General features: G+C 35.2%; 3 protein-coding genes across 3 annotated transcripts; all 3 read left to right on the forward strand.

Annotated features, from left to right (window-relative positions):
* Positions 1-5,253: 5,253 nt before the first annotated feature.
* On the forward strand, positions 5,254-7,055 carry LOC306877815 (apolipoprotein C-I-like). The gene is made up of 4 exons (XM_079429792.1): positions 5,254-5,606; positions 6,198-6,266; positions 6,409-6,547; positions 6,730-7,055. The coding sequence occupies exons 2-4, from the start codon at positions 6,212-6,214 to the stop codon at positions 6,788-6,790; spliced, it is 255 nt and encodes an 84-aa protein (XP_079285918.1). The 5' UTR covers positions 5,254-5,606; positions 6,198-6,211; the 3' UTR covers positions 6,791-7,055.
* An 881-nt stretch (positions 7,056-7,936) lies between these two features.
* Positions 7,937-8,961, forward strand: LOC306878423 (uncharacterized protein). The gene is made up of 4 exons (XM_079430772.1): positions 7,937-8,068; positions 8,174-8,216; positions 8,336-8,417; positions 8,545-8,961. Exons 2-4 carry the CDS (start codon positions 8,174-8,176, stop codon positions 8,726-8,728), a joined length of 309 nt encoding a protein of 102 aa, XP_079286898.1. The 5' UTR covers positions 7,937-8,068; the 3' UTR covers positions 8,729-8,961.
* Positions 8,962-10,249: 1,288 nt separating this feature from the next.
* Positions 10,250-11,985, forward strand: LOC306877723 (uncharacterized protein). The gene is made up of 4 exons (XM_079429659.1): positions 10,250-10,369; positions 10,646-10,682; positions 11,231-11,459; positions 11,575-11,985. Exons 2-4 carry the CDS (start codon positions 10,646-10,648, stop codon positions 11,732-11,734), a joined length of 426 nt encoding a protein of 141 aa, XP_079285785.1. The 5' UTR covers positions 10,250-10,369; the 3' UTR covers positions 11,735-11,985.
* The last annotated feature ends 847 nt before the right edge of the window (positions 11,986-12,832 follow it).

Consider the following 12,832-nt stretch of genomic DNA (forward strand, 5'->3'; position numbering starts at 1 on the left):
ATGAAAACATTTATTTTCCCACCATAGCCATGTTAATAATCCCACACAAATACTTGCATTTCCAACATATATGTTTGGGGTCGTAAGATTGTTTTCTTGGTTTTAGAAAAAAAAAATCATGTGACATTAATTAAAGACTGCTGTAATTACTCATGAAAATTTAGCTTTGCCTTCATATACTGACAATTAGAATTATATAGTGAATTAAAAATTTTAATTTGTTAAACTGGAATTATTTCACAATATTACTGTTGTCACAGCAGTCTTTGAAAACAAAATTATGCAGACCCCAAACATTAGTACAGTAATGCATCTTACAAAAACAATATAATGATAATACATATAAACAGACAGACAATGCACTGGTACAGTAGCATGAGTATTGTACCTGTTTTGCAGTGTATTTCTGGCTATAATCTGAAGTTTTATCTTAATGGGCAAAGGGATCAGACAGGCTGAAACATGCACTCACTTTATACAACACAACTATTAATGTAGACCTGTAATAAGAGTCAGGAACAACACATACAACACATACATTTAACCTAGTCTCGAATTTCCAGATTTTGTATGTTTAGACAAGACTCATTCAATTCCGCAGGAAACTTTCACTTCTATACACCCCCTTATTCCCCCTATTTCTAACTTCAGTTTACTGTCACGCATCTCTCTGCCTTCTCCAGCATTTTCAATAAGACTTGTGTGGGCAAGACCCAGCTACTGGTCACACCTTTCCTTCTCCAGGAACCTGAGATTTAAACCATTTCTCAGTTCTGAAGTTCAAGGGAAGGTCTGCTTATCTTAGATTTAAAAAAAAAACATTTGTGTCCTCTCAAGCAGAATTCAAATCAATCAGGTGCAAATAAAACCATGCTTTGTGACCCTCCAATTTATTGAATTTCTTTTGGAAATAGGTGTGTGTGTGTGTACGTTTTTGTGACAAATGAGGACATAAATTTGTATTATGACCTGGTTATGACATAGGTATTTCAAGGAGACGGTGACTTATGAGGACATTGCCCCATGTCCCCACTTTTCAAAACGCTTATAAATCATACAGAGTGATTTTTTTTTTTTTTGAAAAAGTAAAAATGCACAGTTTTCTGTTAGGGCTAAGTTTAGGTGTAGGGTTGGTGCAGTAGGGCAATAGCACATATAGTTTGTATAGTATAAAAACCATTACGCCTATGGGATGTCCCCCCTTTTCACAAAAACAAACATGTGTGTGTGTGTGTGTGTGTGTGTGTGTGTGCGGTCCAGGAAAAACCCAAATGTCTCCACAAGGATAGTGAAATGTGAAATGTTTGACCTTGATTTATGCTCCCCATGATGAAAACAGCTATGTGTCATATGTTTTTTGAAAATGTAAAAATGAAGCAACCTTTCTGTGGGGGTTGTATTTAGGTGTAGGTTTAAGGTCAAGCAGGGGATAGTTTGTACAATATAAAATCACTATGTCTGAATAAACACCCCCCACCCTCTCCAAATATACACTCTTAAAATAAAGGTGCTTGAAAGGTACTTCACAATGCCATAGAAGAGCCATATTTGGTTCCACAAAGAACCATTCAGTCAAAGGTTCTTTAAAGAACTATCTCTTTCTTACCTTTTATAACCTGAAGAACCTTCTTTTGCCACAAAGAACCTTATGTGAAACAGAAAGGTTCTTCAGATGTTAAAGGTTCTTTATTTTTAAGATTGTATGGATAAAGCCCCCCCTAAACATGACAATAAAAACTCAACGTGTGTGTGTGTGTTGACATCGGTAAAATACAGTAAAAATGACTGGTTTTACTCATAACACTCTAAAGACAAAGGTAAAAATCTCTGAAATAAACATACGTAAACTATAGCCAAAGGGATTGTTTAAAACTAAAATAATGTCATTGTTGTGTACAAGCCTTCAGTCAAGTTAAATTAATCACAGATTAAAAAAGAAGAAGAAGAAGAAAAGAAACAAAAGCTTTCTGTTGGATAAAACCGTGTACATACACATTTTTTCCACGTGAAACAACTCACATAAACAGGTTATTTAAGTTTGAATTATTAGGACATTCGCTGTCCATCAACCTTTTTGGAGAAAAAAAAAAGAATCTAAAAACTTTTTCTGTTACCCTTATGATAAATCTCACCCTTTTCTGATAAATTCTCTCCTTCAAGCTCTTGCTTTTGCACAGAACTGTTCAAGATCAGATCCATGTTTCTCAACTTTGATTGTCTCCAGATCAAAGGACCTGTTCTCTAACTCCTCTTTCTCTGTCTTTTTTTTCTGCTGCTTTGAATCTTATGGAAGACATGTTGAGATCTGTTTCCAAATTCCATTTGCTTGCCTGCGGGACTGCTGCATAAGGAACATGCTGTGCCCCTGGTTATGTCTTTGTTTTTCCTTTTTAATCTCTGTTATCTTGTATTCACACTCACATCTGGATAAGCAACAGAACACACAAATGCACTGGGACTGCAAACAATGACTTGTACTGCCAAACACTGTGAAAAATATTGACATTTAAAACAGTAAAAGATGGTAGAAACCTGTTAATTGGTTAAAGTTACGTTTCTGTATACAGTGGAAAATTGGTATAGTTCATACAATTCTGTACCTAAAATAATGGAAAAAGAACAGGTCATCTTACAATTTACAGTGAAATGTGTTATTTCCAGAATTCTCTTTGTGACATAACCTAAAACGTTGCTATACCATATTTTTTACAGTAAAGTTCTGGCAATCACTGCTGCCAGAGTCTGATCAGGTCTAGCAGTCTGAAGTACAATATACCAGCAGATGCCACCCTCTCTCTTTTTTTAATTTTCATAAATTTAAGAAAGATTTACAGTTTCAGTCTTTGTAACCTACTTTTGTTATATTCTTGATTGCAAGTTCTTAATGTTCTTTGTTCTCCAATGTCAGTATAACTAATTAAAAATAATACAAAAATATATAAATACAATAATACATAAAATAAAATATAAAATTGAAAAAAATTCTCAGCTTTGTATAAAAATATAGTAAAAGAAAGACAGCAAGAAAGAAAGAAAGAAAGAATTACATAACCATATTGAGCATCTGTCGTAATGTTGGTTACTCCCCCTGTTCCAAGAAGAAAGAGTCCCTTTCTTCACTAAAGACTAATGGATATCCTGGTTAGCTAGAAATACCACAACATTCAATGGTCCTTTTCAATAGCAAACTGTGTCCTCATCTGAAACTTCAGCTTTCAATCATGCAGGTGTCTGGCAGAAAATAACACAAAATCAATAGCTAATATTTTGTGTCAATGGCAACCAAAACCAGATTTTTTACAAATTCAATATGTTCTTAAAGTAAGAATTGCTAGCTCTGACACACCTTTTGTTTTAAAAGTCAAACAAAGAACCTGAGATGGCACAGCATATCACTGACTAGACACTAGCTGATGAAACCTTCTCTTCTCGCATTACTTGAAAGGCTATGGGCCATTGACTAAGTATATGAATTTGAAAGAAAAAGAGGTGGTAAATCATGCATGCATGAGAAGGAAATCTGTAAGTGGTTAGCAAGACTTTGTCAAGAAAGGTGCTACAAAGACTGTAGTTAACTGACAAAAGACACAAGCCCCCACCACCACAGACTGTGAGTGATCAGATGTGAGCAGAGGTAACTGCAGATCACTCACTCTCGGCGTGATCCCACATGAACATAATGTCCTCATTTGCACAGAGCTTCACTTCCCCTCTTTTGAGTCTAGACGCTTTCAACACTTTTGCATGTTTTCAGCTTTTCACTGTCAGCATTTCCTATCATGATCAAGTCTTTTAATAGAAGCGCCACAGTACAAGAAAGCATATTATTCCGCAAAAAAAGTTAGAAAAAAATCAATAAAAGGGCAGAGAGATCTTCTTGACCTAGAAAAATAAAAAAATAAATAAACAGGACATTGACCCAGAATGAACTGCTGTGTGTGTGTGTGTGTGTGCGTCACAATCAATTCTATGTGACAGATTTAAGATTAGCGGTGACAAGATTGTAACTCTTGGCCTTTGTGATCTTATTTCAACACGTAAGAATTTAAATGTTATTATACAATTATAATAAATACTAATATATATAGTGAGTTTAATAATTCAGTACTGTTCAAAAGTTTGTGGTCAGTAATATATATTAATGTTTTTAAAGAAGTCATTTAAATTAACCATACAGCGAAACAGTAATAATGTAAAATATTAATATAATTCAAATGTTTTTATATTTAAAATAAAGTTTTTTGTATATATTTTACTCTTTATAGTAACTTTTAAAAAAATAAAATACATTTTATAATAAATAAAATTGGCAGTGTAAAAATAAATAAAAATTAACTACCTTTCTAGACATGTAGATCACAAAAGTGAAGTGCATTAACAATAAAATTACAGCATACAAGAGGTGATGTGTTTGGATCTTTAAGCAGAGCATATGCCATAAACACTCATAAATACACTTTAATTTATATTGCTATGAAGTAGGTTAGTGCATGACACTGCACGGGTCAATAAAAGTTACGAAATCTAATTATCTTGCTGATTTAGAATCTAGAGGTGGTTTCAATGAAGGCGATCAGCAGTTATCAAACTCCTGCATCTTTGTTATGCTTGCAGACAGCAGCAGGAATGAGGCAAAGGCATCCAGCATTCACTGTATCCAGGAAGACACAAGATAGTATGGACAGTGATCACATGCTGCCTTCGTTAGGAAAAAAGATCCTCTTTAGTGTTATGTAAGGAATGGACAGTAAAGTGGATGGCGAGCGGATGCTTCGATAGCGTCACATGAACTCAGGTTGCACAAATAGCTGAAATGTTAACAATTTACTTCCTCTCCTTTTTCATCTGGTATCAAGTCCTAGAAACAATGAAACAGTGCATTCTCTCTTAGAGGTTCCTCCAAACACTACTTCAAGTTTGAGAAATGTTTACATAGAATAGGACAGGGCTGCCCAAACTCGGTCCTGGAGGGCCGGTGTCCTGTAGAGTTTAGCTCCAACTTGCCTCAACACACCTGCTGGGAAGTTTCTAGTAAGCCTAGTAAGAGCTTGATTAGTAGGTTCAGGTGTGTTTAATTGGGGTTGGAGCTAAACTCTACAGGACACCGGCCCTCCAGGACCAAGTTTGGGCACCCCTGGAATAGAATAATGTGATCATTATTGACTACTTTGAATAGATAGTAATGAAACTGATATCAAAGAAACTACTCTCAACTATAATAGGAACTAACATTTTAGATCCTTTTTTCAGACCAGGAATGACTTTACAGTAAAGCAAAATTAGCAAAATAGTTTTGTTTGTTTGTTTGTTTTTAAAGGGGGCAGTAGATACTGAGTTTCTTATAGGGTTTGGATAATTAAACAGAATCTCTGGGAATACAGGTGTTCTGGCAAAAATAGTTTACTCACCTTTAAAAAATGTTCACTCTAGCCATTTGTGATATAGCAAAACATAGAAAGAAGATCAACGGAGAGTGATTGCAGGAGGTCTTGATAGGTCAGAGGTGGTGTTATCACACTACGTCAGCTCAGTACCGCTATAAAGGGCCAAGCCATCTGTGGAGCATTACAATCTCAACCCAAATTCTCTTGAGGACTGCAAGAAAGGTACGACAGCTTAAATTTATTCCTGTTGTGATAACTTTCCAAACCTTTAAACGAAGTACGAAGCGAATCCAGCTAGCTTTATACTGAAACAACAGAATAAACGTTCTTGTCTTACGTTCAGTATGTAAATAAGCAGCATATTAGCGACATCTAGGCGTCGTTGTTTGCCATCATCGGTCAACGCAGCAGGTTTTAATTATTCTTGCTAGTTAATTAAAAAAGGCATTTAACATTTAATAACAGTACCTGCGTAGAAATCATGGAAAACAAGCACAAGAATGAGCGCAAAAAATATGAAAATATAAAAACATGATGTGTTATACATCGTTTTGTGTTCATCCTGTTTATTTTTACAATTGAAACGAGCGTCTGCGTGTCTTAAACGCATACATATCATATGTAATTAAACTTATGGTTCTTGTGATAGGCTACATACAAAATACATTTCGTTCAAAATATTTAACCAGTTAGCTACGAAGTTCCTATACTCTGGATGTGACGTAGGCTTACATTTATTTATGTAAATAATTTTACCCTAATTCGGTCGAAATGACAATAGTCTGTCATCGCTTTATTCTCTGTATGTTACAGGAAAGACTGTAAAGATGAAACTGTACCTGGCTGCAGCCGTGCTGATGCTTGTACTTGCTGTACACACCGGTAAAATCTGCCCTCCGATGCTTCTACAGTGTACAAACTCTTGAATATTCTCAAGACCTAAACAACCATTCTTAATCGTTTAATATCATAGAAGTACAAATGAGATTTGTACATTTACAATGTCTAAATTACATTTAAACAGAGGCCCAGGATGAGCCTACACTGGAGCAGCAATTCACCAAGTTCCAGACCCAGGTGAAGGAAATTGCAGATGACCTGACAGAGAAGACCAAGACCACCTTTGAACAGCTCGAAAAGAGCGAGTTTGCTGTTAAAACCAAGTAAGATTATCATAATTAACCTTGTTTTAGTTTCATAAAAATGTATTAACTTTACATGTTGTACTTGTTTTTATAAAATGTATTATTAGGACGTGCGTGTTTTTGCACTGGTATAGAAGCTGCTTCAATTTTAACTGAAAGTTAGCTTTTTCTAATATGAATTTATCTTTTTGTCTCGGCAGGAACTGGTTTAATGAGCAGTATGAGAAGGTGAAGCAGAAGCTGACTGAAACCTTCAATTAAAGTGAAAACCAATGACCTTATACCCTTCTTCCCTGCAATCATGCAATTGCTGTGTGATATGTGATACCACCCCCACCCCTGTTGTGCCAACTGGTGCATTTGTTACAGTTCAGTACATATTCAAAAACTGATGATCTCCTTGTCATTTGTGTAATTTGTAAAATAGTTTACCATTTTGTGGGATGCTGTTAAATATTCTGGTGGAAAATGTAACATCTAAATATACATTCAGAATTTTTTCAAATGAATAAACGGTGAAACAAAACCAATATGTTTTTGCATTATTTACAAGATTGATCATTTAAAATTTGTTCATATGAACAATCCAACAACTGAATATTTAACTATTTTGAAAATAAATTATTGAATTCATATTTATTATTTGTATAAACCTACACAACTACAATATACTACATGAAATCATTTCATAAGTCCGCTTTGGTTGTTTATTTCTAAAAGAAATAGCAAATAAACAGCAATATTCAGGCAAACACTTAAATGAAGACACAGCATCAACGTAACAATTAAAGGATCAATCAATATACACGATGTAGACCAGTATGTAAAGTCAAATGCAAGTCATAGGTCAAAGTGCTTTTAACATCAGACCACATGAGGGTAAAGTCACTGTTTGTTTTCAGTTAATGATCAGTACATTCCCTTGATTAATATCAATCTATCCAGTTCAGCAGTCGAGTGGACCCCTTTTCCTTGAATTACATCCCACTATTGAATTTTCTTAGTTTTTTTCTGTTCAGTGCTTCAGTGGATAAAGGTTGAAACATTCTCGAGTTGTGCTAACATTCATAGAAAAAAAAGGCAACTGGTAACAGGAATCATTCTTACATAAGTAATAGAGATAGAGAGTTGCCTTTTAAAGTGTATAGTCGTTATTAATAAAGAAATAAAGTCAGACCCCAACCCCACCTTCATCAAGTGGACACCCCACAAACAAAACTACTGTGAAATATATTATTGTGATGTTTTTCTCCCAACATTTCTTATTTATAGCAAAAAATATTTGTTTCACAATTTTGGTTGTTTTTGCTCTTCATCCAAGTAAACAGCAGGCAGTGCCTGCTCAGAAATGACGTGTGACCTGTTTCTCAGAATGTTAATTGATTCAAATACAGCTTTACTGCAGCAAGATATCATTCTTCACAGAAAACTCTGAACCATAGACAAGCTCATCATAAAAGCAACCGTAAGCTTTACAAAAGTCATCGAAATCCAGCTGAAAAAAAGACTACATTTACTTCTACTGCATTAACGCTAAAGGTACATATTTACTATATATGTTTAAGGTTTACTGTAATAATGTACATGTAAGCAATTCCAGATCTATCATCACCAAATAGCTAATTCAGTTGATTATTCTTCCAGATGTCCAGATTGATTTTCTTTGTTCTGGTTGTGACATTGCAAGGTCTGGCTTTATATATGCATGTATATTTTATTTATTTATATTTATGCATCTAAAAATATCAAAAGAAATATCGTTATCAAGCAACATGTTTCTAAATCTTTAAATCTATGTCCTTTTAGTGTGTTTGGCATCATCCAATCCATTGCCCACTCCTGCGCCAGACAATACTGGACTTATTGAAAGAGCAAAGCAAGTGTACAGGTACAGCTAAAGATGTTCATTAACTGCTACATTCTTACATAAAATGCACCATGTACATGTATATGCAAGCGTGAACATTTTTTTGTACCTTTTGTTCTACTTCTGTTTGTTTGTGTGTTTGTTACAGGGACACAAAGACTAAAGTTCTAAATGTTGGCAGCACAATGGCTGGTTTTGCTGGCATGTACTATGAGGAACATCTCAAACCTGTAACTGACCCTTACATGGAGTGGGCAAAAGACCGTTCAAGTTCCCTGTGGGAGAGAGTGAAAAGTAGAGTGCCCTCCTTCAGATCAACCCAAAATCAATAAGCAAAGCAATTCTTCAGGGACCAATCCCAATCCCAATTTGCAAGGATATAGATATTTTGGAATTAATACACTAAATCATACCTCCAATGTAGCCATGCCATTGTAATAATGCACAACTTAAGATAAAGTGCAATTACGCTATACCCAAATGTATATGAAGATTATAAATTAATAATATTTTTTTTCTGTATGTTTCCTTTTAACACCAAATTAATAAACATGGATAATGTTACAAAAAAAAAAAATGGATTGTGGAATCTTTGCATGAGAAACGCATGAGTGAATGAAGTAAACAGAAAGAAAAGTTAAGGAAGAAGACAAAAGAGTGAACTGAAGAAGAGTGAACTGAAGCAATAAATAATTTAATAGAATTAATATTATGAAAAAAGGAAGAAAAAAAGGTCCACAGCTTGTAGATTAGACACGTTATGTTCCAAAGTGGAAAGTTCACTATAGGGTCTGCTTCTGTCAATTTGGCATGTGGAAAGTTTTTCCCAACCTTTGGACAGCCTTTGCTTAACCCTCATTAGTTTGTGTACATTGATTCTGGCACTCAAAAATGAAACGGCTGTCTGAGCACAATCAGTCAATTTAGTGCTGAATAGGTAAAAAAATGTTTTATGTTTATTTGAATGTATTCTATACTTCTGTGTATGGAAGAGACACAGATATTAACTGTAATTAACTGTAAGCAACTAAATATTTCTTCTGAACAATATACACTTTGAAAATTGCAAGTCCATTTGATCTAATCTAATATCATTCTATTAGTGGGTAGAAAAAAAAGATATAGTTAATAAAAAGGTAAATAGTTTCCATATTATGTTTGAATAATTGGTAACATTTTAGTACATGGACCAATTCTCACTAGTAATTAGTTGCTTATTAGCATACCTATTATTATTGGTTTTATGGTTTATTTGTGCTTATAAAGCACATATTCTGAATGACCATATCTACATCCCTAATCCTACCCAATACCTAAACAACTACCTCACTAACTATTAATAAGCAGCAAATTAGTAGTTTATTGAGGCAAAAGTGAAATTGGACCAGTAACAACATAAAAGCCAATGATAGAGTTTTACATAATCTCACACTTTTTTTTACAGACAAAATTGGTCTTTATGCATATAAATAAACATATACTATACTAAATCCTAAAAATATAAATGCTTTTATATTGTGGGATGGGGAACATTGTATTTAGGGGTCTTGATTTGAATGCACCTTAGGATTCTTTGTATAAAAGTTACTGCTTAGCATTTTATCCTAAATGCATCTTTAATGTTTTAACGGACACAGAGAGCACATGAATATCCTCGATTAGTGGTTTCATAAGTATCCTCTCATGCCTTATTAATACACACAAAGGGAACAGTGGACTTTGAGTGAGCAAACCATGGTGTACATGTCTTCCCTTTAGGAACAGTAGGTCCACCCGCGTTGGTGTGTGTGCATACAGCAAGAGTGTGTGATTGATTTTGAGATATTGAGTGTGTGTGTGTGTGTGATGACGTTTGTTTGGTCAAGAGGTCAGGCAGATATAGGGATGGACGGTAGACAATATAACTGCAGACGCAGCCACTGCAGTTGACTCCAGTCCTTTATTTCTCTCAACAGGAATCTCACTAGCACAAGGTAAAGTGAGTCTTCACCAGGTTGCTCTTATTCATGCATGCATTAACATTTAATAGCAAAACTATATAGCTATTTTAAAAATAATTGAAATGCATTCTCTCTGTTTTTTCCAAATGCATAACACTATATAAACTGCACTAAATATGTTTCATGACTGGTTTTGCAGTCAAATCCTTGTTTTGGGCATATTTAAAATGATTAAGTATTGAGAATTGGTGATGTTTACATTCACTGACATATTCAGCAAGCTGTCTCCTTTTCTGTCTCCTTTCCTAGATGAAGCTGACATTTGCTCTCATTCTTGCACTCCAAGGTAAAAGCTAGTTCTTGAAATTTTGTCTCTCTTTGTTAACTGGTGCACAACTGCAAAAAAGAATTAGACATATTAGCATATTAGAACAGCAGGCCTGAGGCCTGTTCATCTATTTTTGCTCATTAGGCAAGGTTATGAACTTACTGGAAATTGAAGGCAGATTTAGATTTGAAGTGATTAAATGAGCAGTAAAATAGCAGAAGTCACCAGACTATTTGTATTTAGTTTAGTAGGATGAACTGGGACACTTTTGCCAAAAAAGACTCTCCCATTTATCCTAAATTAATTCTATAAAGGAATGACTGACATGTAAGTGGCATCTCAGCATGTAGTGATATTAAGGGGAACAGCAATTTACTAGACACAAACGTAGTCATGCAGACCTTTATCTGGTCCAAACTATCCTTTTTCACATGTCTCTGTGATAAAAACCAGACTACATATACACAGTAACCAGGAACTCTTCAATAAATGTGGGTAAACATGTAGTTTAAGATGGGCACATGGCTCGTTTATATCATTCTCAAGATCTTTTCTTCCTCTTGTAGTGTCAGTGTGTGTCTGGGCACAGGATTGGCCCGAGCCTGACAAGGAGTTAGTGGAGAAATATGAGGGGCTGAAGGCAGTTTTCTTTAAGAGGCTCCTCAACGCTTGGGAAAAGACCAAAGAGACCATTCAACCAGCACTAGAGAGCTCAACAACAGGAGAACAAGCCAAAGAATTTTTTGAAGAATTGCAGAAAAGGCCAAGAGTGGAAAGCGCCATCAAAATTATCGGGTGAGGGCTGCTTCAAACTAGTCATCCTGGCCCTTACTGCATATCATTCTAATGCTGTTCGTTCCAGTTATTCTTTGTAAGTAAATCTATTTTGTTTTTTGTGTGTTTCTTCCAGCGGTCTGGCCAGCGAGCTCGAGCCTATTGTGGACAAAGCTCGCATGGCTGTTCTCGGTGCTTATGGCCACTATCTGCGGCCCTACGTTGGAGAACACCTGGACAAAGCAATCACCAACATCAAGCCAGTGCTGGATACCGTCCTGCCTCATGAGGGTTAGAGTCTGCAGCTCGTCAACCACTGACTCCTTCAACCCGACATCTGAAACTATCTGACAACTGTATGTCCAGTATGTCAGTGCAGATTTTGCATGTATATACTGTATCTGTGTATTTGATACCATTCTGTTCAGTGCAGGTAAAATAAATAACATCCAGTCCAGCATTAATAGAGTATGAATTATGTGATTGTATGTGCCCCATAAAGAAACAACAAGACTCAGTCTAAATAAAAACATCTGGAAAATGCAAACCTGAGTTTTGATTGTGCTGAATAAAAATGTGTACTATAGCATAACAAAAACATGAGTACATTTTTTGTTAACAACTGTTAATTACGTTTTATTTTGTGGAACAGTAGTACAAAACAAAAAGCAGCTGTACAAATTTAAAACCCATCCCACCTTGGTAGACTCAAAAAAAAAAAAAAAAAAAAATAATAATAATAAACACATTAATTAATATTAATAGATAAACAAACAACAATAAAATTATTTTTACAAAGATTTTAGAAGAGAAGACACAACATTAAAAGCTGAATGCCATGAATTTAGTTTTCACGTTAGATCCATGTATACGAGAAGTCGAGAGTTCCATTGAGATAATGTCCAACAAATACATAGTCCAGATTCGTCTGTCCATTGTGTGAAGAGGATTCCAACGGTTGACTAGCAATTTATTTGCTGCTGTGAGAGCAGCTAACAATAAAGATCTTTGTTGGACGGACAAGGTGAAGTCCCAAAAGCCATTCATGAAAAAATGACGCGGAGCCAAACATATCTCAGTACCCAACAAATATGATGGGTCCAGTGAGAGCTGAGTCCAAAAAGGTAAGAGAGAGGGGCACTCCCCAAAAAAATGCAAAAACATGCCTAAAACTCCTTGGGAACAGAGATTACACTCAGGAGAAGACGACAAATTCATACAAAAACTTTTCATTGGAGTCAAGTAAACCCTATGCAGCAATTTCCAATGAATCATTTTGTGATTAGGGTTTTTAGAAGACAATTTAAACATACCCCATACCCCATACATGCACATCCTCATTAAGATCCTTAGCCCAAACACTAGTAGATAAAGGTTTGTATGAATGCTCAAGA

This window comes from Barbus barbus (genome assembly GCF_936440315.1).
Source record: "Barbus barbus genome assembly, chromosome: 12".
Classification (NCBI taxonomy): Eukaryota; Metazoa; Chordata; class Actinopteri; order Cypriniformes; family Cyprinidae; genus Barbus; species Barbus barbus.